The sequence below is a fragment of the Scomber japonicus genome, chromosome 2, assembly GCF_027409825.1.
Source record: "Scomber japonicus isolate fScoJap1 chromosome 2, fScoJap1.pri, whole genome shotgun sequence".
Classification (NCBI taxonomy): domain Eukaryota; kingdom Metazoa; phylum Chordata; class Actinopteri; order Scombriformes; family Scombridae; genus Scomber; species Scomber japonicus.
Window position 1 is genome coordinate 26,238,138 of NC_070579.1, and position 27,821 is coordinate 26,265,958.

A 27,821-nucleotide genomic window follows, 5' to 3' on the forward strand; every position below is an offset into this window, starting at 1 on the left:
GTGTTTCCAGGTCTCTCTTGTAGAAGAGATAATATATCATGAGACATCCTGATTCAGTAAAGGTAAATAGATAGTAGTAGCAGTAGTAACCACAGTGGGGTGTTTATTGTATATGAATAAAATTTGACATGTAATAGATTTCACTCTCTGCCTGAGGGTGTACCGCTAGAGTAGACAGGAAGTAGAAGTCCCTTCAGAGAGTGTGTTTATGTTTCCACCACATCTGAAGAACTGTGTAGATTAGGCAGATTACACAGATAGCGTTTTTTGTTCGAGATGAGCTGAATTTGTGTGAACTGACATTAGAAAAAGGAACGTTGCAGACGCAGCAGAGAGGCAAGATGCAAAGATCCGCTTTGAGTTTTTTGGTTGTTTTTTTTACTTGATGCGTGGCCACATTGATGCAACAAATCAGGTTTCACTTTTTTTCCAGACTAGTCAGGAAGTTGGCTACATAACTGGCGTTTACACATCAAACTAAATTTAAATGAAATTCCATCCCTCGTCCTAATATTGATTCTACAACCAATGAATGAGTGCTTTACACATGGAGGCTTATGTTTGACCAGCAAAGTTCAGAGCTGTAGACTCCACCCAGATTGTTGTTTTTTCTCACTGGGAATTATATTTTTTAAAACAGTGTTTGAATGTGCCCTATTAAGGTAATGAAGTATTGAACAGCGCGTCATCATACTTGGTCTCATCGTAGGGCGTCTTGCAGATGCAGTAGAGCTTGGTGTCCTTCTTGCTCTCCTTGGTGCTCGTCGTCGAGATCATCTTCTTCTTCTTAGACTTTGCTGCTGCCGTCGTCGGCGTCTCCCTCTCCTCCTCACGTTTCCTCTTGTGTGCGGAGGTGACGGCTGTGGTGAGGTGGTGCTGAGTGGTGATGCCGTGTGTGCGTGCTAGAGTGTGTTGTTGCTGGCTGTGAGCGACGGCAGCGGCGGCGGCCTGGGCTGCCTGTTGGGCTGCTGCCTGAGCCCTCTCCTTCTCCCTCCGCATCCGCAACAGGTCCCTCTTTAGCTCCTCCTGAGGAGTGTAATGCCAGGACAGAGGAGGTTACAACAGGTGGGGAGTACCTTAATGAGCTACAGCCAGATGTTGTCATTTCTGTTCAATAATGTTTTAAATATACTTTTCATGTACCTATTGTTATGTGCAATGTACAACATAATATTTCAGTTGAAACAGATTTCGCCCTCCCTTTTATGTCCCTCCCTCTCTCCCTCCATACTTGGGCCTCGAGCTGCAGCTCCTTGTCGAGAAGCGCCCTCTTCTTCAGGATCTCCATCTTGAGGCTCTCTTTGTGCCGGTAAAGAAGTGATGAGAGCTTGCTGGCATTGGCCAACCTCCTCTTTGCCTCCACCACCTCCTCTTTCTTTCTCCTCTTGGCGGCCTGCCTCTCATCCTTGTCTATCCGGTCCAGGATGTACTTCATCACCTGGTTGCATACGATCATCCTGGACAGACAGACAGGAGAAGGGAGAGTGGGAGATGAATTAACTACATCCGCCTAACCCTTTATAAGTTACAGAGGATCATAAATAAGATGTTGTACAGAATAGTACTGTACTGTATGCTGAGGATGAACAGGCCCAAAAAACTTAAGACTCACCTAAAACACAGCTTAAGAAATAGCTCTACTGAATCTAATGAGGACCCAAGTGGAATAGGGCTATTTTTAAGGAATAAAATACACATAATACTCCTGCTGAGAAAAAGGAGAAGGATCAAAGAGCATGGAGGGAAAGGATTATCACATATCTGAATCTAGAGGTCAGAAAGTCGGTACAGTTGAAGTCACAGAGGAAGAAAGTTATCCCTCTGATACACTTGTGGGCAGGAGCGGAATATTAATCCAAACAATGCTTCAATGTTTCGGAAAGTACAACCTGCGTGGCTATTGGCTACTTCAAAATTGGAACATCTAACTTTCCACATGCAAGAAATGGCAATGTGTGTGTCAATGAACAATGAAAGCATTTCTCTCAACACTGGTCCTTGAGGCATTCTGGTGGTCCTGGGTTTGACTCTCACTACACTTTTCTTGTGTCTCATCCCCATCTTTCTAAATCTTTCCTTTCGCTGCTGTGAACTATCAAATAACGGCTAAAACACAAAAAGTCGAACAAAAAACAGTTAGTTTTATCCAAAAACAACTTGCTCAGGGGATACATGGTTTCAACTTCTAAAATAAAACAGATGAGTGTAAACACTTTGCGCATGAATTGACCGAGAAATCAAACAACATAGCCTTCTGTAATCCTGAAGTTAGCATGGCTACCTCCTAAAACTGGCAGCGATTGTGTCATCATCCCTGTGAGAACCAGCTAGTTGTGTTACTGGGCCACGTGTCTCACAGATGTTGGAGGGGTGTTTGATTCTTCACTGTTTATTTGTGTGCGCTTCAGTAATATGGGAGTGGGGCTGAGAGTTGGAAGAGAGGTATGGTGAGAGATGAACAGATAGAGGACTAATGGGAAGCCTCGCTGCTCTTGTAAACATGGGAAAGCGAGGAAGAGAGGTCATACACGCAAATTCGAACAAGTTAAAATACACATGGGGGTTCAGGATCATGTGTAAGATCCAACACAGTGTGGTGACATAATTTCCTGCAAAGCAAGAGAAGTAAAATAAATATGAATCAAGGAAACACTCAGATATAAACCATTTCCAACCTTGACCTTGTATCACTTGGGACTGCCAGTGTTTTGTCAAAATTGAGCATCAGTATATTACAGTAAATCGAGATAATTTATGGCTCCACGTCCAGTGTATGTTCACTTGCGTTCGCTAACATTCACAACTAAGATTGAAAATTGTTGGTTCACGTTGAGTGTCTGTCTTGTCCAGTGTACGTTTGTGTGAACGACACACCAACGCATCCATGATGGCTGCTGAGGTCAAAGATAGGTCACCTCAAGTTCACACTGTTAATGCAGCGTGGAAGTGCAGGAGAAACAGCAGGCACAAACACATGCAAGCTGATGTCAGAGCTCCTGGTTATTACCGACTGAATGGTGTCTTAGGAGAAAAAGTGAGAGAAAAGGATGACATGAAGAAATGGAAAAAGGATGAAAAATAAGCAAAGAGACAGACAACAGACAGAGTTGCTGTAGTGATGTCACGTTAGTCTGGTTTTGGTATTTCAGGTCTGTGTGAATGGGCACAGTGTTGACACACCTTCTGTGGACATAAACACATGGCTGACAGGGTCAACTATAGGTCAGAGTATAATCTATCTGCAACATAGAAAAGGAAAAGGAAAGAAGGTGGAAAGTATTTCTCATCGTTGCACTACTTTTCCTTTTATTTTATGGATTTTATTTTTAAGTTCATTGTCCTAGGAACTCAGAATAAAACTGCAACTTTTACAAGATAGAAATAGACTAACTCATTTTCTAAAACCTAGCACTCAGGAAATAACTACTGAAAACTGTCATTTTCAAAACAGTGCCAGTATACCAACAGAAGCTGGTCCCTGACAGTATGCATTTAGTTGGAAGCTATGATGAACAATATGTTTATTTTATGTCTGATGATGTCAAGCTAAAAGATGTTTTAGTTGCTACATCCCTACAGATCAGTATACGACTAGAAGGACATTGTGTAATTTTCCTGTCAAACTCTTTTCATTTATAAGAGATTAGTCTTTATGTTCTTGCTTGTCGGGTCACAGCGAGGACGTGCAGCTGTTGGTGGTTACACATCCAAAAGTTCCCATGCTGTGTAGAGCCTCCCAATGTAATATTGGACAAAACTCAAAAACAGAGAGGAAAGGATAATGTATATACTGCCTTGGTGGTGATGTTACAGTCCCATAAAATTGACACATAAGACGACGTTGTAGCGGACATCCCACAAATAAGGATTCTATACTGTAACATCTTGTGTGTGGTCATTGTCTCTGTTTCTATGTCACTTCAAAAACATGTTGCCACAGTGCTTTCAGTATGATTTGTGAAAAATGTCTCAAGTCTATCTCTTCTCATGACCCACAACACAAAATAAATCTTTTGCCCAGCAAAAGATACTTCTGAACACCCACAAAGTACTATTTACATATTTACACATGACAGAGTAACAAATTGTAGAGAATATGCACATTAAAGTGATTTACACATGTTGTTCCTCTGTCTCTTAACAAACACATGCACACGCACACACACACAGCTAACCTTTGGTTCTCTTCTCTCTCTGCTGGCGTCATGGTCTTCTTCTGCTTGAGATGCTCAATCACAGCATTTTGTTTCATCACCACCTAAAACGTGATGCAGAAAGCAAACATCAAGTTTTAACAGCAGAAAAGATACTTACAGTTCAATGATATTCTATGTGTACGACAAATTGATTATTATTAAATGTGACCAGGTAGTCCACACCACAGGCTTACACCAGCGTATGGTGAGACAAAAACCTGGAACATATGTACAACTACATGCACAATAATCAGAAGTATAGTATGTCTTCATGAAGACAGACAGACAGACAGACAGAGAGACAGACAGAGAGAGAGAGAGAGAGAGAGAGACAGAGACAGAGACAGAGACAGAGACAGAGAGAGAGAGAGAGAGAGAGAGAGAGAGAGAGTGAGTAGTACTGGCAGTGTTACGTCCACCATACAGAGACAGAGTCTGAGCTGTAAAAATAAACCCAGTCTTGCTGAAGGGTTGAAGGATGGTGACTGTTTATGTACTGATGGCCGGCAGAGAGAGTGAGTTTTGGACTGAGATGGATGACCTGGCAATGATGGCTGCTTGAGCACACATACAGATATACACACACACACACACACACACACACACACACACACACACACACAGACACAGACACACACACACACACACACACCTGTTTCTGAATGATGTCGCTCTGGCTGGCTGCATTGAGAGCTTGCTCTCTTTTGGCCTCTGCAGCTTGTCTCTTCTTCTGCTGTTGCTGCTCTCTGAGCTGCTGGATCCTCTGCAGCTGCTCCTGGACAGAGGCTGCCTGGATGGTCACCACGTTCCCAATCTATGAAGACAGAGAAAAGATTATAAGATTGAATACTCCAGCCAAAATGTCCAAAGCAGTGGTGATCAATCAACTGATACATCAAATGAAGCTACATTTATTTAATGTCAACATTTTCAAATTAAATTATTCTCATTTTGGTAAATATTGCAGTTATACCATTACAGATGTAGTAAAACAGTTTACTTGTAAAACAGTTTACAGCAAGCTGTAAAGTAAAAAGTATGGCTCCATATTTCTATTCTAAAAGTAAGGTGGAGTATAAAATACAGAATAATTCTAATTTTCTGATGATCTACTGAGATTAAAAAAACATCAGCAAGGTCCTGTGAGGTAGTGTAATTTAGTCTTGTTTAGCAGGCTGGCTGCACTACCTGTCCTCCCTGAGCTGAGGTGGTCCCAGTCTGTTGTATCTGGATAGGAAGCTGGAGTTTGATGTGCTGTGGCAGAGAGCCTCCACCCTGCTGGGCCTGCAGCTGGGCCAACACCTGCAGCCACAACACAGAAGGTACACAAATTGAACAAAACTGAAGAGAAAATCTTGGTTTTGATTTATAGAAATCATTTATTTAGATGGTTAAATTACAAAGTAAGCTACATCATAGTTTGAATTGGGAAATGCAGAATGGAAAAATGGTGACAGTTATATTTACTAACACAGTCTGGACACCATGTAGCTCCACCTGTGCAGTGTCCAGTTACTAAATTACTGGAGGTTATGTGAACTACAGCTGTTTGTGCACTGACGTTGTGGTTAACTTTCCAGTACCAACCACTGAGTTTCTTTTCTAATCATACCTGTACCTGCTGCTGCAGTCCAGACATGCTGATGAGCTGGGGTGTCTGCTGCAGTTGCAGCTGGGCGGTTCCTCCTGGCGTTTTCACCTGCAGCGAGGTGGGAGACTGAATGGGCATATGGGCCTGCGTCTGGGGGGGCAACTGGCCTTGTGGGGTGGCTGAAGAAGAGGGGCTGGTGGTGGCCAGCGGTGCTGTCCCTGCCTGGACGGGGGAGGCTGCCTGCTGAGCTGGCTGGGCCGGGGATTTGGTGGAGGTGGAGTTGGGTTGGCCGGCAACTGTGGTGGCTGGAGAGAGAGTGGTGGGTTGAACATGAAAATGACATTGTGGGAATGAAACTTAACGTCAAAGCATAAGAGTTTTTGTGATTTTGTTGAGTCAGGAAGGATAAACACTAATCTGTCCTAAAATGCACAACTCAGATTTGTGCTTGTTTCTTCTCATACTTGTGCTTGACGTGGGTGTAGCAGCTGAAGCCAGGGGCGTGAAGAGGAAGCGCTGCACCTGGCCATTGGGCAACGCTGCCTGCATGAGCTGCTGACCGGGCCCTGGGATGACGGTGACACCATGAGGTATGACCTGCAGCTGGCCGGTTGTCTGACCTTGACCCTGAACCATCACTGTCAGAGCCTGCTGGGTACCACCGACACCAGCCTGCCGATCCACACCTGACCCAGCCTGCTGCTTCTGTGGGGGGCAGAGATAAGAAGGAGGCTTGTAAATAGGTACAAAGCAGTTCACTGCAATTAAATAAAAACATGTAGAGATAAATTATGTTCACGCACTAGTGTAATTTTTGAGCACACCTTTTTATTCACTTGAATGAGAAAGTCTCTTAAAAAGTCTTTCAATACCAAGACAGACCGAGTGACTGTATATAAGTGATACACAACTAATTTGTCTGAAAAGTTACACGTCTTGCTCTCCTTCATTGTAAATTATTTTCATGATGCAGGACATACTGGAGATGTCAGTCTCCCACTAACCTGAGTGAGCTGGGTGAGCTGTGCCAGGGTGAGTTTAACTTGGCCTTGCCCCTGTGCTCGTGGTGTGCCGGGTGGTGTTTGGCCAGCTGCCTGTCCCCCTGCGGTGGGGCTGGCTGCCCCCTGTCCAGTGACTGTGGCCACAGGGCTGGCAGCAGATATTGCTGTGGACACTGCTTGGCCACGAATGATCTGTGTCACTACTTGCTGACCACCCTGACCTAAGAAGAGAAAGGAAAATTTAACAGAGTATAGATAATGCAAGATTTTCACAAATGCAGTTTGTTATTCCATTCCATTCACCCGTTGTGGTAAGTAATTTCGCAAGATGCAGGGAACAACATGCTGACTCGTTACATTACCTTGCTGGACCATGAGGGGTGTTCGGAGTATTGTCTTTCCCAAGGGTCCCGTCTGCTGGATTGGGGTTCGGATCACAGTCATTCCTGGACGGATCTGACCACCAGCTGCAAGAACCTAGAAGATATTTTCATAGAGACGTTACCAATGAATCATTTCAAAAGCCAGCAGGTTCTTCCTACCAGAATGTAACAAAAAACAAACCGGCATACACAGTTAGCACTTCTCCTTTCTGCCTAAATATAGAAATAATTACATGAAACGTCATAATCTGTGATATTAAATAATATACAGAGAATGTTCAAAAAGTGCAAACAGCAAAGGAAACAGAGTCTGTAATGTGAGAACCTTTTATAAATGTGTAAACATGAACCAAACAAGACACAACAGAGGGAAAAGATGGACATCAGATTTGTACAGACAACAATTATGATCACGGAAATGATGAATATATAAAACGTGTGCGAACACTTCAGAGCAGGGAGAAGTTGGATGTACCTGCTGCTGGGAGCCTGGGGTGTTGGGCCTGATGTTGAGTGTTGTAGTGCGGGGCTGGAATGTGGTGTAGGTCTGAGCACCGCCTGCTGTACTAGAGGGGATGATACCCAACACCTTCTGCTGAACCACACCTGCAAAGAGAAGAGGGTCAGAAAGGTACCGGAGTGAACATCGTTGGAGGGTAAAGAGTCACAATAAGAGTTGGAGGGTTGAGATGCGTTTTTTCATAAAGTAGTTGGTCAATTCTTATGAGTCAAGGGAAGAAGAAACACAAATAAAGCTATGACACAAACAGCACTGAAGTAAGAGTGAAAGAGAAAGCTGCTGTAAGTAAGTTTGAGGTTTAAAGAAATGAACAGGTTTAAGATGTGTGAATTTAACTGTACGTATCCTGTTACAAGTGCTTGTCAGCTTATATTTTTAGAGATCAATGACATTTATTTTTATACCTGCCTTTTTATTACATCAAACATATTCACCTACAAAGTTTAAATGCTCAAAGTCTAAATATTCCTAACACAATTACTGATGTGATGCAGTGGTTACATGTTTGCATGTTACAAGTGAGCGGTTGTGCAGAGGTCCTGCATTGACTCAGCTCAATACATTATTTGTGGGCTTCTCTCCTTGCAAGATGGCCAGCTTTTGATCACAGCAATGGTAAATATTAGTTGAGCAGGTAAACAAAATCTTCAAAGGCTCACTGAAAGCTTAGTTGGGCTTCCCCCAACATACTTCAAGCCGCTCATAAATTATGCATGAATCGAGATCCTACTTTTTAAACTTTATTCCGACAAAGGGAGCATTTCATATTTGTTCACCAGGTTCTGTGAGCTCACGTGAAACTGATGGCAGAAATGGAAAACATCAAGAGTGTCGCTCTTTTCCTCCATGCCTGTTGCCTTCTTGCTGTGGTTTTTCAACCACAACCAAGCAGGTAAACCTATACATCAAGGGTTTCCCTCTTTAAACAGGGACGTTAAGCCCGGTCGTAAGACGTGGGGAGTTGCTGCTCTGGTCACACACATCAAACACTGGTTTCTATGGACTAGCTGTTTGGAGAGGTCGGGGAGTTGGGACTTCGTTGAGTGGAGAGGTACACTTTTATTCAAAATGACGGAGAAAAAAAGAAAAATGGAATCCCACTATAGAGGGCTACCTGTCTGGGTAGCAGACCTCAGGGTAAACTTGTTTTCCTGCCTAACTTCCTTAAGCCCTTCCAAAACAAACAGGGCGCCCAACAGTCATGCTGGATAAATACACATGTCCATTAAATGGTTACACTCCACCTGAACTTAGTTTCCCCTTCATAGTAACCTCAAAAGTAAGAAAAATCACTTTCTTTGTATCCTTGCTGAATATTTTTTGTTTTATCTGTTGATGGCAATGTTCTACTTAAACAGGTTTATATCAAATGATCTATGAGGGGCGGGCTATATTGAAAGTTTTGTAATGGCATCATCATTGCATCGTTTTTGAAAATTAGGATCTCTCCAGTTGTTTGTTGTCCACATTTCTGTTTCTGTTAGCTTTATATATGTACGCATGGACTCTGTATCAATTTGTGGGAATGTGGATATAGCTTAGAGAGATATTTTAATTACCAAATTAATCTTTCCTATTATTTTTGACAAATTTCAACAGAAACATACATTTCAGCTTGAAATTTCACATCTTAATTTAAAAATATATTTGGTGTAAACAGCTTATAATCACTGAATTGATTTGGTGATAGCTGAATTTGACCTATGACCCAAAGCAGAGCTGTCAACAGCTTTAATGGGGCATGTCAAAATGACAGACCACCTTTACTGGTTGTTGAGCAATATCCATCATCCGATAATTTGACAGGACCACAGACAGGGCAGGCAGTTCTCAATACAAACCATTGCCTCATCTGCGGTGTCAATATTGACATTTCAAAAGGTTAAGAAGCACCTAATTTAAGATTCACTTCTAAATCTGCAGTCTGGATTTATATCCTCAGACTACACAAGTCTACCATCCCAAAACCATCCAACCAAAATAACAGCTTTCTATTAGATTACCATGCCGACAGGACACAACCAGACATGATGAACTAAGCTGCTGACTCACGGGGTTTGCATGTAGTGGACACCACAATACAGTTGCTGCACAGCAGCACATACACAGTGAGCGACTGGCTGCATCTAAAATGGTTGCACCTGTTAAAAATTGTAGCAACTTGAACCAGATGGCTGGACTTATCTAAGCTTAACATTTGAAGTATGCATCAAGTCATTTAACCCTCTCCTTACTCTTCCTCTCTTGCTCAGACAGTGGCCATCATCTTTTGTCCAAACTCACTTTAGTTTTTAAGCTGTGTTATCCGGCTCTGCAGCGGACACACACTGTGCTATGTTCACCTGCTACTTGCTTACTTCACCTGTCTGCTGTTTGAGACTGCCAGTATACCAATAATAAGTCGGAGGTGGAAGTGGACAGAGGGAAACACAACAGGAGCTAAGAAGCCAGAATGGTGCGTGTACAAAGAGAATAATGGTGGAGGAGAAAATGTCATGTTTGAGGATGAACATTGTGTTTAAAGTTAGCTGTTAGCTGTGTGGGAACATTGTCGTTTCAGCGTTGACTACAATAGCGAGTGAAAGTCATCAATAAAAATAGAGACTGTCTGTAAATATTGCAAAACACATCCCCGGCCGGAACGAGGCAAGAGTTGGACTTGAACAAATCAAAAAGAAAGCAGTTATACTGAAAGTATTTTATGTGTATGTAAGCCAAGTAACTTTTTCATTTGAAAGAATATTTGTTGACTTCATATATTATCAAAACCCTGAATGGAAGAAAACGTTTTTTTGCTAAAGAGACCAAATACAGAGACAACATCTCCCAAGTGTGGTAAACAAACTGGACCAAAAGCCACACTGGCACTGTGACCACAATACAGACCAAATGGTGGGCTTGTTGATCTGTTGCACCTCTAGAGGCAATCAGGGAGAGAGTAATGTCCGATTTATGTCTAATTTTTAGACCTCAAAATATTTGGCCTGTGGTGGCTGGCATCAACATTTAAAATGAATGAAGACAGACTCAGTTCCTTTAGAGTGCAGTGTGCATAAGTTGGCATGCTTAATTGCTTACAATGGCATCCAATTAACGAGCCAGATCTAATTTGGCTCCTTCAACACATTTGAAATGTCTCAGCTGTGGGTCCCAGGTGAAGCAATGAAAACACAAACATGAAATGCATCCTCAAACGGTGGTGGATGGAAAGAAGAAATGTCTACACTGAATAAATGTAACTTATGCCTTCTGTCTGCCTCTGAGGTGTGACTTATTAAAACCTGCTGTACCTCCTTGTGAAGTTGGCACGTTGACTGTGACGATCTTGCTGTTGGCAGGCAGCGGCAACTTGGTGGTCACTACCTTTCCACCCACGGAGGTTCCTGTAATATGAAAGGTGTGCCCACTGGACGTGGCCACAGTGGTCTCCGTGCCCGCTCCTAATGAAGCAAACAGATTACAACAAATCTAATACTGTTACGACTGTAAATCAAATATTATTATTACTTCTGTGTTAACCACCATGGGAATGCCTGCTCTAATCCTCTGATGAATGACCAACAGTGTCATAAAACACAATCAAATACATGAAATAGAAAAATAACATTTCCAGAGAGCCAGCCAGTTTTGAAAGTTATTTTTTTTTTTAAACAGTGTACTGTATGTGACCCATGTTGACATGATCATCTATAAATGCTTGACGATTGAAGGCGTGTTATAATAATGCCCTAATATGCTCCACCCCCCCACCCTCCTCCTCCGCACACACCTCTCTTCCTTTGTCAACGTGAACGCGCAGAGCGGACACAAATGGAAACCCGTTGCAGCAGCAGTGCACAGCTGCAGCCCACACACACCTCCTCCCCTGCCCCACCAGCCAGGTAACACATAAATAAATCCAGTTGAGTGTATTGTTTGCCCCCTAAGCCTCAGTTGCCAAGCTATAGCGACGCTAGCCCAAATCAATAATAGATATGACGTGATGACCACCACACAACTAATGTCGGTAGAGTTTCCATTGGTACAGCATGTGAATCTATCAGTATACTTAAGCTGAATATTTAGTATTGTGTAGGTTTACATTAGGCTACATAATTAACACTTGCAGTAATTTATTTGCTAAATGACAAACAGGCAATTCCCAATTACCTGCAGAAAAAGTAGCCTTCTGCCTTGTTGTATGTTGTACCAATGGCATGAAGCTATATTAGCTAAGTATATTATTTTGTACCAACCATAAGTTATTTCTATGTTAGAAGACTCTCAGTAATCTTGTATTTACCTTAATAGGCTATTATTAAAACTATTAGCAGGGAAGCAGCTCTGTGCTGTCCTGCAAAAGGCCATCCCCTTATCATGGAAGATGAGGGAAATAAATCTCACACTGCTATAATAAGGCAGCCGGCAGTTCCACATGCCACACAAAATGCCCTTATTTTTCACTGAGCACCTGCCCCCCAAAATGTCTGTGCACGCCACTGCAGAGAGCGTTACACTTTATATGTAAATGTTGCCTAGTTCATTAATTCAAATCAACAAACACACCTTTTGTGTCTAAACCAGCACAGCTACAGTGAGTCACAATAAAACCACAGTTAAAAATACTAAATTGAAAACAGAACAGCATGTTTCAGATAACTACAGATTATACCTTGATGTTAAATTTAAGGGTGAATAGCACCTCTCTTGTTAACATGTGTCTAATGTGTTCTGACATGCTCTTTCCCTTTATATAGGCAAGAAGAAAGAGTACACTGTGTGTCCCTGCTGCTCCCCCACGTTAAAGTAGAACAAACTGGCCATTGGTTACACTCGAACACTCGCTACATACCTTGTGTGTTTTGACCCTGTTTGACCCAGGTGGCAAACGACTGTTGGAAGTTCTTGTTCTGCTGGAATGTGACGGGGGTGCCCATCTTGGTGGACAGTACCACCTTGGTGGTGGGGGTGCCCTGGCCTGACAGTGAACCGACAATGACTTTGGGCGTGGCGGCAGGTGTTGCGGGAGTCCCTGTGGGAGTAACTGTGACTGTGCCAGATTTCTGTTCCAGACGTTTCTGAAATAGACCAGTCAGTAAATTAATATATGAACTGATGACAAAAGTGTTCAGAAGAAAAGTCAAAAGCTAATATAGAGTGATATATTTTGGGGGATTACTGCCTTCTCAAATTACACCATCAGCAAGAAGTGATCAATAAGTATCTGCTGCTAGAGATTCAACTGGCACACCTTCATCCTCTCACAAAAGTAAGAAGTATGCCTTATGATAAAGAAAGAAAGAAAGAAAGAAAGAAGGAGAGAAAGAAAGAATGAATGTACTTTTAAAGTAGCCTTTGAAGAAATGTTGCTTTCTCTGTAAGAGCTACTGAACTAAAGCTCACTCACCTTGGCCTGTTCTGCTGCCTGAGCTTTCTCTTTCTCTACCCTGTAACAGAGAAAACAACCATTGAAGCTTTCAGGAGAAGAATACTAACAAAATCCATTATCGACTTTAAGCGTTTCAAATATGTTCTGATATGTTTCATCATTGACTTTTCAGGTGCATGCATCACATCCTTCACCCCTGTGACCCTCTGACCTTTCTGAGAAGGCTCTGATCTCCCAGAGGTCCAGCTCCTCCTCGGCTACCCAGGTCTCGATCACTACTGGGCCCGTTTGCTTGGCAGGCTCAGGTTTCTTGGGACGCAAGGCACTGGACCGCAGCCCCTTCCTCTGAGGAGTGTGAGTTTCTGGGATGGTAGATAGATGAATAAATTTAAGACAGCTGCATTCTGTGTGGCGGAGAGACATTACAAAAGACTGTGTCTGTGTCACATTTCTAATATCAGTAATGGATTTATAACAAATGATGTTTTTAACACAAAGAAGCAATACAATTATTGGATGGTTATGGAAACCCATGACAGTTCACACTTTTTTTCTAACTACAGTCATGATACACATGGGTACGGGGAAAATTCGATTATAAGATGCACCGCAATGCAGAAGTAGACAACTCTGCATCGATTACAAAAAGTCAGGAATAGAATAAATTAAACATTAGTTAATAACTTGATGTTGAAGGACAACAAAGGCAGAACCAAACTGTGAGGGCAGCGCTGCAGCCGGACAGTCTTATAGGTCGCACACGCGCAAGTTCATCTGTAGTTCATCTTAATGCTGCTCGATTATGGAAAAAATCATAATCACGATTATTTGGGTCAAAATTGAAATCACGATTATTAAAACGATTTTTTTTTAACTTTAGAAACATGCTGCATTTATTGTACATTTCTTGCCCGTTCTGCTTTATTAATTTTCTCTCCCAGCAGCAGCTTTTTATCTGCCGCTTAAAGCAACACACAGCAGAAAATGTGCAAAGATATTACAGCTGAGCGAGTTACTGTGACGATAGTTCACACATTACATCCTGGTTTTTAATAATTAGTCAATAAACTTTGCATCGTCTGACGCAGGCTGGAAACTCTGCATTTTTATTTACAGTTAAAAGATTTTGCCGTGTGTTTCAGCTTCTGTCAAACTAACGGAGCTGCGGCGGCTTCCTGTCTAAGCTTTTCAAAATAAACCTTTGTTATTGAGCGCTATTTCATTATTATTAAAAATCGTTTACCCTGATTTCATTAGTTTTGGGATCGTTTGGCCCCTAAATCGTAATCACGATCAAATTTCGATTAATTGAACGGCCTTAGTTCATCTTAAAAAAAGAAGTGACTGCAGCATTTTTTTTTTTGGTTGAATGACTAAATAATTACCGTTGTGCACCACTTTAATCCCAACATACCTGATACCTGCCTTAAATGCAAAGACCAAAAGGGAACACTCTTTCACTGTATGTGGGAATGCTCACAGATACTCATATTCTGGAGAAAAATCTTGGATTTAGCAAGACACATCATTGGTAAGGATGTGCCCATCAATCCTAAATTATGTTTATTAAACTCTTACCCAGATAGCTTTAACACCCCCAAAAAAGTAAGATCTCTACTTAATATTTGCTTTTTGGAAGCCAAGCGGTGAATAGCTTCCTCATGGAAATCAGAAACACCTTGTGCCACTTCACAGAGGCTAAAGGGAATTACATTTTACATGGCTTTAGAAAAGATCAGTTACACTGCAAAAAATAGGCTTGATAAGTTTTGGAAAATTTGGAACATCTTTCATAACTTCCTTGAGAGAAACAATATGAATGTAGATGGTTGGATTGATGACAAGCTGAATTGAAATTTTCTTTTCTTTTCTTCTCTGTTATTTAATTTTCCTTTTATGCTGATGGTGAAATGCAACTGCTATACTTGTAGGCCCAGTACATGGGTAGGCGGTGGGTGTGTTTTGTTGTCTACTATAAAACTTGAGAAGATCTTCAATAAATACATGTCTCACAAAAAAATAAAATAATTACCTTTGTGAGATGATTGTGAAGTTTACTGTGAACTTCAAACGCTGTCACTCAGTTTACGTAACGTTAGCGGAGTGGCTAACGGAGCAGCTGACCAAGACACACTGCAGCATGAAACAATGTGAACTCTGAGGTGAAATAACAGTGCAGCAAAGAGGCTACTCTACACTGCTGGAGACATGATAACAAACAGCTGTACTCCGCCCTCAGTTTGTTACTCTCATACAGGCAGGTCTATACTGTTGACTTACTTTGGTCTACTTATTTTAATGTGAAGACATTTGTGTTTAACATGCATGTTGAAAGTTTATTCAGATTTTTAAAGTACGGATTTCATATTTATCTGACTTTTTGTATCAATTGATGAAAAATTAGCCGCACAGTAAGAAAGAAAAATGAGGATGTGATATGCTGAGATGCATATCAATATCAATAATCGTTTTAGAATCGATAGGTAGCCTTCTGAATCGGATTTAATTGAATAGTGAGGTGCCAAGAGATTCCCACCCATACATCTGGGTATCTCTCTCTTCAGTGTCAGGAATATTTAAGCATGCTTTACCTTTTGGCGTCTCAGGCACACCAAGGGGGCAGATAATTTTGCGGATGCAGTATTCCGAGCGAATGCCGTAGGGCCCCACGTCACGGCGCTTGATGATCTCCGTTGTGGTGATTTCAGTATCTGACGTCTCTGTAGCAATGAGTGGGGATAGGGCTGGGTTGGTATGGCGATGAGGAGGAAAGCCCGACAAGATGGAGGAAATGCACTCCATACAACATAAAAACAGTCTAAGTATTTTTCAGTCATGCATTTCTTTAGGTTTCTTTGGACCAAAACACAGGTGTGCAGGACAGCCAAAATATATACAAGAAAATATCAGAAATGCTGTTTTTTGATGGCAACGTTATCAAATTTTGGGGCGATACCAGCTGCATTTATCAACCACAATATTATGTGACAATATGAATAAAACTAAAGAATAAGACTATTATGACTGACAATACAGGAAATAATCTTGTATATCAAACAACACAATTAACTCCAATCTCATTTGTGAACTAAGCTACTGCTACTTCCATACCAGCACCTACTTACACTACTTGAGAAGTTTTTCCCCTTTCTCCCAGAATGAAGGCATGTTTAGATTGATTGTTTCGGAGGTATACCTGTACGTGTTGTGCCAACAGCAGCAGATGGTTTGACGGCCATATCGTCCCATCTCAAACAAGCCCACAGGAGCCGCAGCATCAGGCTCACACCAGCCAGAGACTTCACTGTCTGCAGGCGATACCTGGACATGACACCCATAAATTCAAGAATTATTCAAAAATAAATAAAAACAATACAAATAAATAAAGAACAGAAGACTGAAATAACCACTTAGAAAATCTGGGAAAATACAAATGTGTTTGCTTTGAACATTTTGTTTCAAATTAATATTTTGAACGTGAATATAAAACACTCCTGAGAGAATGAACAGTTGTTATGCAGCTGTGGATTGAAGGAAGGGTTACTGGCGTCCTTACTGCCCTGGTGTCATGCAGTTCATTAGTGTAAGAAAACTAACCACCAGTGACTTGCTCAGTGTTGCAAAAAAACACATTGCAGTACGATCATGGAACAGGAAGAGGGAGAGTAAAAACAGACTGAGGTTTTGGTGATTTTCTGTCCCCTCATGACCATTTCCATGAATGAAACCGGACGACTGTCTGCCAACTTTAATAATGCAAATAATTTCATATGTTGATTTGTTTGAGGAACAGATAATATCTCTGACTAAAAGTTCAAAATGGAAGCTTCATTTGGTCCTTTTTAATTTAATTTAGGAGGTAATAAACCGTTTTCAGTGTAGAATTAGATGACAGGTTGTCATCAGTCAGTCGATGAATTATTTCTTCACGTCATCTCTGTGAAGAAATATACTTCATTACTGCTGACCCTGCTGTTCCAACAAAGAACTTGGCACTCACAATATGGTCATTTGAAACATCTTGAACATCTATAAAAACATTGATCAAGATGAGGCTGTGTGTATGTTTTAGGGTTGGTAGATATTCCCTTTCCCATGTGTAACCACAGGCGGGAAAGTATCCCTGGGTTGGAGGGTTGGGTCATTGCACAAAGTGAACATCCTGACACTTCTCCGACCGCTAGATGATTCATGTCTGCTTCGGAGCTCTGAGGTCCGGTCAAGAATAACCAGAGACACCAGGCTCTGAGCCATAATATTGCTCGGGGCCAAAGCCACAAACAGCAGACAGGGAGGGTGAAGACATGTTGAACAACAAATCAACAAGACGTGACAGAGGAAAACAGGAGAGTGTTAAAAGGTGGATGATGATAGGAAATAGTACTGTCGTTATATCTACAGTCATTGTAAATATAAATTAAACTATGGCTGTTAGAACAGTGTGTGGTATGTTTTGTGTGTAATTCCTAAGAAACAGAACTACACAAGCCTCGTTATGTTCCAGTATCCTCATTAGTGTGAACAATAAGATGCCTTCATATGGTCATCTGATAAAAAAGAATGGCTCTTCTAAAAGTAAGTGGACTTAAATGTAGCATTTACATATTTTTCCATTTTTGAGTACATAGATGTTTTACAAAAAGGCAATGCTCAGGAGCGTTGTAAAATGTGCTGTAAAAACATGAGCCTAATTAGGACAATTTTATATTTCCACATCACTAGACAGTACTGTATGATTGTATAACTAGTTGTCTAAAAGCAGTTGGTTTCCACTGAAAGAATAACTCCTACAATAGTACCATGTACCACAGCCATGTGTTTTGACTCATGGTATCTAGACTGTATGCATACTGTATGTGTAACTGCACACTGAAGAACATGTGGCAGACAAATCTCGTCAAAACTTCATCTGTTCTCTGGCTGGGTGCTCAGTTACAAAACATAATTCCAGGAAAAATATGGGGGTGTCCTCCAATTAGAGTTCATTTTGAAATATTTCACCCTGAAAAGGCCATTCATTACATAATTCTCATCTTGCCTTAATTTTTAATTAAAAGTAAATTTGGAGTGCTGCCATTCCAGGGTTTGATCATTGTTTGGGAGTCACTATATACAAATCATGTCTGACTGTCAAATACTAAAATTTATGTTTTGTTTAAAAGTGTATCAAAATTAAGTTACTGGAAATTCCCTGAAGTTTGGATTGAAGTTTTATGTTCCTAATAGTACAATATCCACAGTGATTCAGTGTTAAGACCATCTGTTTTACCCACTCAAAATTATGTACAGTATAGTATGTATATAGAATGCTTACTTCTACTGCTCTTGTACAAAAGTCTGGCCTCAGAACTGGAGATAATCCACAAATATGCTGCAGATTTTTTCCCATGATCCCAAAAAGCTTAAATGGCTCAATTGCAGGATGAATTTCACCAAGGAGATCAATTAGACACAACTTAACCAGTGACTTTTCCATTATATGTGAGGTGCATAATTATGTGAGCATGAGGACCCTAACTTTTTATAGTTAGGGTTTCATAACAGCCAAATAAAACATTTCCATAATGGGTGAAAGGGGTGAAAAGATGAAGTGTGTGAGAAAGAGAACCAGTTACTGAGAGAGAGATTACCTCCAGGTGATGCCAAATGTGGGCCTGGGTGAAGGATATGGCCAGACATCCAGGGCCGGCTTGGCATTGTAGCTAAATACAGGCACCTCACGGAATCCCCCTCGCCTCGCCAGCACCTTCAAGTCGTCATGTGGCAACACAAAAATACTCTTGCGGCTACTCTTGGTGACAAATTTGCGATAAGAAGGAAGGGCGGTGTCCGAGCGTGTCTTCTTGGTGCGGGAGAATTTGAGGAGGCGGACGCGGCCCCTTGTGGATGACTCCTCCTGGCTCACAGCAACGGTTGACACTGAGGTCCTACCATTGGCGTCAGTTGTTGACTTACTGATAGAGGCAGAGAGCGTCGACCCCTGCTCTTGTGTGACCATTTCACTCAGGCTGACTTCTGACTGACCATCAAGCCCAGAGGAACACATTTTGGTGACGGTTGTTTTCGTCATGGTAGTGAGGGTGGTCACTGCGCTGCTCTCTGTTGTTGCCACTGCCGGCTTTGGAATTTCTCCAGATGTGTTTGACGGTGATTTGGCTATCCTCATCGCTGTAGAAACCACTGTTGTGGTGGTCGTGGAGGTTGTCGTTACCTGGGTGACGATGGTCTTAGAGGGTTCTGTCGTCCCGCTGTTGCTATTCTCTTCTGCAAAGTCGTCGCTGAGACTGGACTCCTCTGCTGAAGGTATAGGAGAGGGTGCCATTCTGATGACCTTGACCGCAGGACTGGTTTTGGTCTCTGCAGGCTGAAATGGTGATATGCTGTTATGCTGTAGAGTGCTCTGGGTATTAGCATCTATGCTGTTCTCCAGCCTCATATTTTTCAGTGGAGGTTTGTAATCCTGATCCGATATCGTTATCTTGCTCTCCATCTCTACCTTAGAATCTAGGCTTGGTTCCTTTTCCACAACCCCTGTGCTATCATTCACAGGGGCCAAATCACCATTCACTAAAGGCTTTTGCTGTGTACTGTCCTTCAACGACACAACCAGCCCTGCTTCTTCCACTTTACCAATACTGTTCACCTTGGGTTGGGGACTGTTGGTGAATACACCATTATTTGAGTTACTCAACATGGTTTCACTCCTCAAACTATCATTACCATTTACCTGAGGGAGAGGAGAAACTGAATCTGGAGTGGCGACGCCTTCGGTTCGACCTTGTCCAATACTTTGCATATTTTCTTGGTTCTTGTCTGGCCCGGTGCCATTTTCCTCTATGCCCGACTGTGCTGAGCTTAAAGTTTCTGGGCTTTGCTGAGGAGGTTTAGAAGGAAATATGTTTTGACCGCTTTTTTGGTCAACAACACTAGTAGGTGTCCTTACTGAGTCCGATTTCATGCTCAATACCTCAGACACTATATTTTCAGTATGTGCAGCCTTGGTAACATCTGATGGTACACTGGCTGTTTGTTGCTCTGAAGAGCAATTAGTTCCCTGTGCTGTTGTTTCATGGACATCAGGCTGTTTGACACCCTCTTGCCCTGAACTACCCAAATTAGTTTCTTTTGGCCCCGTAGTCCTTTCCAGTAAGTCTGCCTCCAGTTTCTGGGGCATGGAGGTGGTTTGGTTTTGTGGTGAAGCTGAATCTCTGTCTGTACCTGTACTGCAACTGTCTTTGGGTGTGGAGTCTGGAACAGGAGAAGGAAGAGGAGGAGTGACAATCTCATCTGCAGTTTTAGAGAGTTCAGCCTTACTCTCCACTTTAACTTGTCCTTCTCTAACTTCTCCTGGTCCAGGAATTTGTGTTGTGGAAGATTTCACCCCGACTTTCACAGCATCACCCGGTGCAACCTGCATCTGAGCCAGAGCATGGGGCTTGAGTGGTGACCTTGGCCTGACTGGAGTGCTCGGAGCTGGAGCTGAAGTGGTTGATACTGGTGTGGGAATCTGGGGTTTGGAGGCAGAAACTTGCTGCCTCTGTCTCTCTTCGATAATTTGCTGTTTTACTCGGCGCTCCAACAGGCAGTCCAGCTTGGAGGACTTCTTCTTCTTGTAGGCAATGCGGGTGAGGAAGCCCTTGCTGACATCCACTACATCGTAGTTAAAAGGCCGTGGAGAGCCCTCTGTAGGCTCCTCCTTAATGGAAACCTTATCCTCCTGAATACTGGATCCTGTAGAGAAAATCAATTTAGACTTTAATTCACACCGTTTTTAAAAATGAAATACTCAATCTCATTCGTCTTACATGTCTGGCAGACTGAAAAAGTTAACGACGAATACACAAAATTAGAGTAAATGTATTTTAAAAATATGGTACGTTTAAGTGAAGCACCACTCATACTCTACATACTCTACATACTCTACAACTAATTATCAAGCTATTCTACACCAAGTCGCACTCATACTTTTCTCTTCATCTGTTGGTTCATTGGTGGGGTCCACTTCCATCTTTGCCGGTGATTCATCTGTGGAGTTCAGTTCCTCAGACTTTTCCTTTTCATCCACAGCTTCTTTCTTTTCTTCTTCCATCCTCTCATTAGAGTCCAAATCCTCAACAGACATCAGATGATCTGTTGCAGGTTTGGAGAGGGTAGATGAGTTTTGATCGCTTGCGTCACTGCTTGACGCAGTGACTCCCTGAGCTTCTGATGCGGCTACACTGGGCCGTCGACTCAAGTCCAGCAGAGTACATTTCTTGCCAAGTTTAGCATCTTTGGGAAACAGAATGAGAATGAGTTTATTTTTCAGCTTGTAATTTAGGAGCATGACTCATCTATTAATAAAAAAATAAACACGCTTGAAAAGGATTATCATGCGGTCTTAAGCTTCTAAACTGTTCTTCATAAAGAATGCCTTGAAAAACATGATGGTTGACATAATTCAACACAGTAATTAATCTGTAGCTTTACTGGACATTTTGAAAATAATACTTTGATTGGCCAAATGAGTGCAAATCTCTTCAAAGTTGGGACATTTTTTGACAGCCCTTAAGAGATTTCCAGTACACAACTCAATGACATCCAGTTACATCAAAAGAAAGAGTTGATTCATAAAGGGCAAACCAACACACATAACTACATCACTGAGATTATAGAATGAGAGAATAACTCTCAGTGTCAAAGAGACTTTAAATTAGAGAAAACAAAATTCCAAATAATTGAAAACCACATTTTAGGCCTTAAAATCTCCTGTTCCAGACCTTCCAGTTCTTTGCGGTAGTTAGCATTGGTGTTGCCAGGAAGCCTGGGGAGAAACCGCTCCACATAGGTCTTACTGATCCAACTCCAGCCCCCGTAACCCGTAACGCGATACTCCTCTCCTTTCTGTTTCCACACCTTCACATAGGAGAAGAAAAAAAGAGGAATGAGGAAGAGGAGGAAAAAAAGTAAAGGAGTGATTAAGAAATCAGAGGTGAAAGGTTCAAAAGAAGAACAGTGAATTGGGAGAAAGGTACAAAGACAGATTCAAAGTTTAGAGGTTATTCACATACTGATGACTAATTGCTGAAGGAAATGTAACAGAGCTCAACTTGCTGCATCAAAGAGCCCTTTATGGTCACTCATGCATGTGCACACAACATACACACCAGTGTTTCCCACAGCAATGACTCCTGTTTCCAGGAACTAAAGTCTAAATCTGGACTAGACAGAAATATTATTACCATCACCTTATTATCAATCTAATGTTTTAATTTGTGTTGTGCAGACACAGAACACAAAACTAGAAAAGTTAGGATGGCAGCATCTTATCAAATCAAACCTCCTGTCAGTATTTACACTGTCCCTTCTCAATGTGACTCCCAGGATATGTTTTATAATGTCCTGGACATCAGCACTGGTTTAGTGCATGAGACTGAGAACATCCAGTTGCATTTCCAGTGATTTTGTCAAGTGACAATGTGCTATGCACTATACAATACTCATTTACATGATGGATGGATTAACTTGGCAAATTGACAATGATATCAAGCTTGCAAGCAGCAGTCACACTGAAGGACAAAGCAGAGTATAGAGTTTATGCAACCTGTATTGCTTATGACCAGCCAGTCTTCCTGAATGGTGATAAATACAAGTGCATAATCTGTGGCCCAGTGTGCATCCCAAAGCACTTTAACTGATACAAAATACAGTGCATGCTCAGAGTGTAAGAAAGTTTTCCTTACGAGCACACAAAACTGATTCAACTTCTGATATATGAAAAGAATCTTATGCAAGGTCTGAGTTATCCGCTAAGAAGCCAAAGATTAGGTGGGCACGTACCTGGTGTTTAATGGGGAAGGTGTACTTCACCCAGGTGGCCTGCTGCATCGTCTCCTCATCCTCCAGCTTCTTCTCCCTCTTCTTTACTTTCTCTTTCTCCTCGCGCTCCATGGATGTCATGCGATTCAACCTGAAAAAATATTAATATTATCATAAGAATAGCCTGAGATTGTGTATTAATAATATATTTCAAAGATAATATTGTGATCTGTTTGCTTGCAAAAACCCTGTTGTAGTAGTGGACAGGTCACCTCAAAACAACAATTCACATCTTTTCAAACCTTCAATCAATCTATTCAACTATGTACAAACATGATTGGAAATATTTTGTACATGAATCTTACGATATTCTTTTTTTCTTCTTCTTATTATTATTAATTGTAAATAAACAGTTGGAAAGCTTTGTGGGCAAATGTAAAACCTCTAAAGATGAGAAGATCATAGTTGCTCTTGAAAATGGTCTGTGAAACACTTACTCACACTTTCTGCTGAAATGCAGCTTACAAAGCTCTCTCTCTCCCTCTCTCACTAACTTTGATGCTCATAGCTGAGTCACACATGCTCACACACTCTGGTCTCAAGAAGATGAAATTTTGGCCGATCATTTCTTTAAAAGGGCCATTGTGGCATTGAGGCAGTAGTAGAGGGAGAGGTGGGTGGTACTGGTAGTGGACTTGCAGTCTAAATATTATGCCTCACAGCTAGGGTGGGCCTTTTGATCTGATCTGGTTATGATCGCCTCTGCCTGCTGAACTGGCCCGCCTGACCGCACATTCCCTGTGTACAGTTTTTTCACTTTCTTGTATTTGAAGTATTTGAATGTTTTGTATTTAAACTGAATTTGTGGAGAGATAATATTTATCAAATTGTAAGTGTCTGAGAAATCATATCAGTGTGCATAAACTCAGATTTATACAAATATGTTGCATGAATAACTATGCTACAGTATGTGTACCTGGTATGGCCCAGTGAGTCCTTCCAGACTGGCAGCATAGCCACAGGTTTGATGGCACACTCCAGGATTGCCAGAGCCAGAGCAAACTCTCTGGCCTTACTGCACATCTGAACTGCTTTGATCCAGTTGGTCCTAGAAAACATACAAAGAAACACTTTTTAAACTTCTCTCTTTACTTGAGTTCTTTCACTTTGAGGATATGTTTGGTTTTAAGTTTTCAGCATGGTTATGATGTACTTTTACTTTCGGTAAAAATGCCACAATTCTAACCATCATTTTGACATGTGCAAACCCCAACACACAACTGACAGCCAACTAAAACCAATACACACTTAACGTGTTTGTATGGATATAAAGCTGATAGCAAGCATCACAAGTTTTTTTAGTACTCCACTCTGATCTGTCCGTACCTGTGTGAGGCCCAGTTAGGGTGCATGAATGGTGCTGGAACATTGTTCTCCAGCTGGATGATGGTGAGTCTCAGTGTGGAGATGGTCAGAACCTTAGAGCCGTGGATGGACCCGTTCCATTTAAATTCTCCTGCTGGTGTCATGCAGAACTTGTGGGAGAGATGCCGCCTCTTATCATGGTCCTGATGAAAAGACAGATTAATCAGGTATAAGGTCAGAAATTCAGCTTGAGCATGTGAAAGACACACAACAAAGAAAACAACCTGAAGTATTACTTGCCTCTCTGTGCTGGTGCTTGTTGAGGGCCATGGCATTGGAGCTGTACTGGTTATGATAGACGCGAAATTTGCCCTCCTGGCCAATCTTGAAGTATTGGCTGAGGGTCCCCTTCATCACCACCTCCTTGCCACCACGCGTACTGACACGGGTGATGTCACCCTGTGCATTTACTACTAGTACCTACAGAGGAGAGGAAAAAAGTCATTTCGATTTATTAAAGTTCATGATATGATCAGAACTCATTTGCAGCTGGCTGCTTTATATTCATTCATCGTAATTGTTGTTCCCATAGACAACATATTTTTGAGTAGTCAGAGAATAGTCTGTACATATCTCAAACAGCATCTACTCTGTACATATCACACTTTGCACACATTTTCCATGTTTTCTATTGTTTGAAAGAGCAATCATTGTAATCCGCAGTTCTCACCTCTTTACCCTCCTTGAAGCCCTTGTTGGCTTCGTGAACAGCAGCAGCCACCTGCTGGTTCTTCAGCTGGCTAAGCTTGCTCTCTGGGTTCCTCAGCCGCGTCACCATGCGAGTTGCTGAAGACCTTTTACCACTGAGGCCCATCTCACCATTAAGCGAATCTTTACCATCCCCTGGAAATGCATTGCCAGGTTTAGTCAAAGACAGAGGAAGTCAAGTCATACACATTTTAAATCTCTACTTGGTCTAGACAGTCATGATGAGATATTGCTGTATCAGACCTGTGTCTTCGAGGCTAGCCAGGGAGGACTGGGAGGACTTGTCAGCCAGGTCTGGGGGTTCAGGACCCCTGGGAGGAACCCCAGTTCCCATGCTGCTGTTACTGTTCTCCTCGCTAGGCTGGGAGGAGTGGCTCAGGCTAGGGATGCCATCTCCACTGACAGGGACAGAGTCTGATGATGGGTTTTCTGCTGCAGACAGAAAATCACAGGGAATATTGACCGTTACATAAACAAGGCTATCTTGTCCAGATTGTGTTGTTCTTGGTGTCATAAGTCATCATCTCAAATATCGTTCATGGTTCATTTAAGTGTTCCATCAAGATGCAGGTGTTAAACTTACTGAACAAGAAAAACTAAGACAAATTGTTGCATCAAAGCTGTCAATGGTAAAGAATAAAAAGCAAGTCTGTGAAAGTAAAAGCTGAATCTTAATATAGACAGCGACTTTACCGTGATAGCTCTCAAGTAGTTAGTAAAGACTGTGGCTCCCTCTACTGATACGTCATGCGTAATGCATGCAACGAATAACCAGTGAGACGGAAGGATGTCACTTGAAAGCAACCAGTTCATGCCACACTTTGCCCTCCTTATAAGAGAACAAAACTGACATACAGCTAACAGATAATAACAAACTGCCACAAAACAAGGCTTGTGCACACATGGTGACAACAATAAATAGTGATGTAATTATTAACGATGTATACAAGCACGTCATTTCAAAACATTTTCTCAATAAAAGGCACAATCTAAACAGAAAGTCATTTAATCAAAATGTACCGATTACAAGCAAGCAGCAGAAAAAAAGCTTTGTGTAAGATTTATCGCAGCAAGAAAAGTATGTATGTTGTCCACAGGTGACAGAGGCTCACTTCTAGTCATGCTGATTGCAGTGACAAGGCGATCTGATTGCAAATCAATCTGTGCAATCAGCTTCTCAGCTCCTTAGAGAGAAAGTGAGCACTAACACCTGAATGTGGCTCCAAGGCTCAAGCTGAAATTTGAGAAATAAAAATTGTACAACTGAACACAAAAAGCCAGCAGATGGATTGAGAGCCACATGCAAAGAGGCAGGCTGGGAAATGGCCAAGAGGAACACCGAAGCACTGGGGATACATGGCGGAACAAACAAGGTTATTGTTTCTGGCAGTAGGTTGGTACAAAACCATGTGAAGTGGCAGACGGTGACAGTAAAGCAGATCCCCAAGAGGAGCTGAATGAGGACAATTTCATCAAGAAATGTCCTAATATACCTTTGGTGCTGTTAGAGACCTCCATATGGGAACATCCCTCTATCCCAGCCTCTACGGTGGAGGCTGGAGGCTTTGGGGTCTCAGTGGCCAGACTAGAGCTCACGACGGTCGGGGTGGTTTGTGTTGGAGCAGAGGCTGCCGGGAGTAAAGGTCCGTCTGAGATGCTACAGCCACTACTGACTTCTTGGCCAGTGGGTGGAGCTTCAAGGACTACAGATGAAATGTTGTAAATATATTGCTAACACAAAAGTTACTTGGAGAAAATGAGAGGAGCAGTGACGGTCGGGGCTGACAAATATGGTGAAATCATAAAACCATATGACATCTATCATCTAAAGGAAAACAAAATCAATTAATTTTGGACATTGTTAAAGGCAAAGCTACATATATTACCTTTAAAAGTCTATCAGAACTTCTATGGTTATTTAACTTTGCCTCTTAATAGTCATGCAATCATGCATTTATGGGGATACATAAATATTCATTATGCTCTCAAGGCTAATTAGCATCCCCTTATCAAACCTATAAAATTCACTAAAACTAACACCAAGGTTTTCCCTGCCCATTCAATACACATCTTATTATTCTGTAAAAGAGCCTTTATTACCCTTGATAATACAAAATCCAGCAAGACACACGTAAATTAACACGTGTGTGGCAAATTGAGTCTTGAAAAAGGAGCACAGCATCGGCACAGGAGCCAAATAACTGCGGAATTGATTCTTAAATCAATAACTAATTACACCATTGTGATGATGTCCTTTTTTCCAAGGTTCAAAAACAGATTAGAGTGGAGGTGCCAGAAAAACAGTTTTTAACTTTGATTATTTATTATTTACTATTCATTATTTCATTACTTTGAGATACCTGTTTAGTAATGTTTTTCAGAGAACTTTGTGAAATAACAGCTGTAATTACCTCCAGTTTTGACGCCATCCTTCTCCTCTTTGGCCTCTTCTTTTATCTCATCCTCCTTTGTCAGTTTGACCTTGACATCCTGCTGTCCCTCGTCTCTCAGTTTGGCCTCTCCATCATCCTTCTCTGCGCCCATCTCCTTCGTCTCGTTCTCCAGCCTGGCTCTCTGGGCCTCCTCGGCAGCCCGTCTTTTCACCTCCTCCAGTTCCTCTTCCTTCTTAGCCCGTATCCGCTCCAGGATCTCCTCTGGATGATTAAAAAATAAATTTTACAATGATAGAAAGCAACTACTGAGCCAGTGAGTCCAAAAGGGCATAAAATCAGAAGATTCAGAGGATACCCTTTATTATATTGAATTACAAAAAATAACTTAATTAAATGAGTAAAATAAAATAATTACACATTTAATTTTCTAGAAGACAA

The 27,821-nt window shown here is 41.7% G+C and overlaps 1 protein-coding gene across 6 annotated transcripts in view; it reads right to left on the reverse strand.

The window, feature by feature from the left end:
• LOC128372834 (nucleosome-remodeling factor subunit BPTF-like) overlaps positions 1-27,821 on the reverse strand; it is a 48,033-nt gene that overhangs the window by 9,324 nt on the left and 10,888 nt on the right. For 2 of the 6 annotated variants that reach the window (XM_053333015.1, XM_053333040.1), the window contains exons 5-31: positions 27,402-27,644; positions 26,484-26,693; positions 25,234-25,422; positions 24,953-25,125; positions 24,523-24,702; positions 24,244-24,425; positions 23,834-23,965; positions 22,879-23,008; positions 21,819-21,954; positions 21,025-21,330; positions 18,690-20,790; positions 16,256-16,380; positions 15,651-15,779; positions 13,271-13,421; positions 13,078-13,117; positions 12,523-12,748; positions 10,982-11,131; positions 7,647-7,777; positions 7,151-7,265; positions 6,792-7,009; positions 6,252-6,492; positions 5,809-6,092; positions 5,385-5,498; positions 4,849-5,010; positions 4,176-4,258; positions 1,232-1,457; positions 695-1,026 (exon numbers count right to left, since the gene is read on the reverse strand). In XM_053333015.1, coding sequence (XP_053188990.1) covers positions 695-1,026; positions 1,232-1,457; positions 4,176-4,258; positions 4,849-5,010; positions 5,385-5,498; positions 5,809-6,092; positions 6,252-6,492; positions 6,792-7,009; positions 7,151-7,265; positions 7,647-7,777; positions 10,982-11,131; positions 12,523-12,748; positions 13,078-13,117; positions 13,271-13,421; positions 15,651-15,779; positions 16,256-16,380; positions 18,690-20,790; positions 21,025-21,330; positions 21,819-21,954; positions 22,879-23,008; positions 23,834-23,965; positions 24,244-24,425; positions 24,523-24,702; positions 24,953-25,125; positions 25,234-25,422; positions 26,484-26,693; positions 27,402-27,644 — 6,709 coding nt within the window. The remainder of the gene's footprint in view (positions 1-694; positions 1,027-1,231; positions 1,458-4,175; positions 4,259-4,848; positions 5,011-5,384; positions 5,499-5,808; positions 6,093-6,251; positions 6,493-6,791; positions 7,010-7,150; positions 7,266-7,646; positions 7,778-10,981; positions 11,132-12,522; positions 12,749-13,077; positions 13,118-13,270; positions 13,422-15,650; positions 15,780-16,255; positions 16,381-18,689; positions 20,791-21,024; positions 21,331-21,818; positions 21,955-22,878; positions 23,009-23,833; positions 23,966-24,243; positions 24,426-24,522; positions 24,703-24,952; positions 25,126-25,233; positions 25,423-26,483; positions 26,694-27,401; positions 27,645-27,821) is intronic. The other 4 variants (XM_053333023.1, XM_053333032.1, XM_053333057.1 and 1 more) reach the window with 4 other exon arrangements.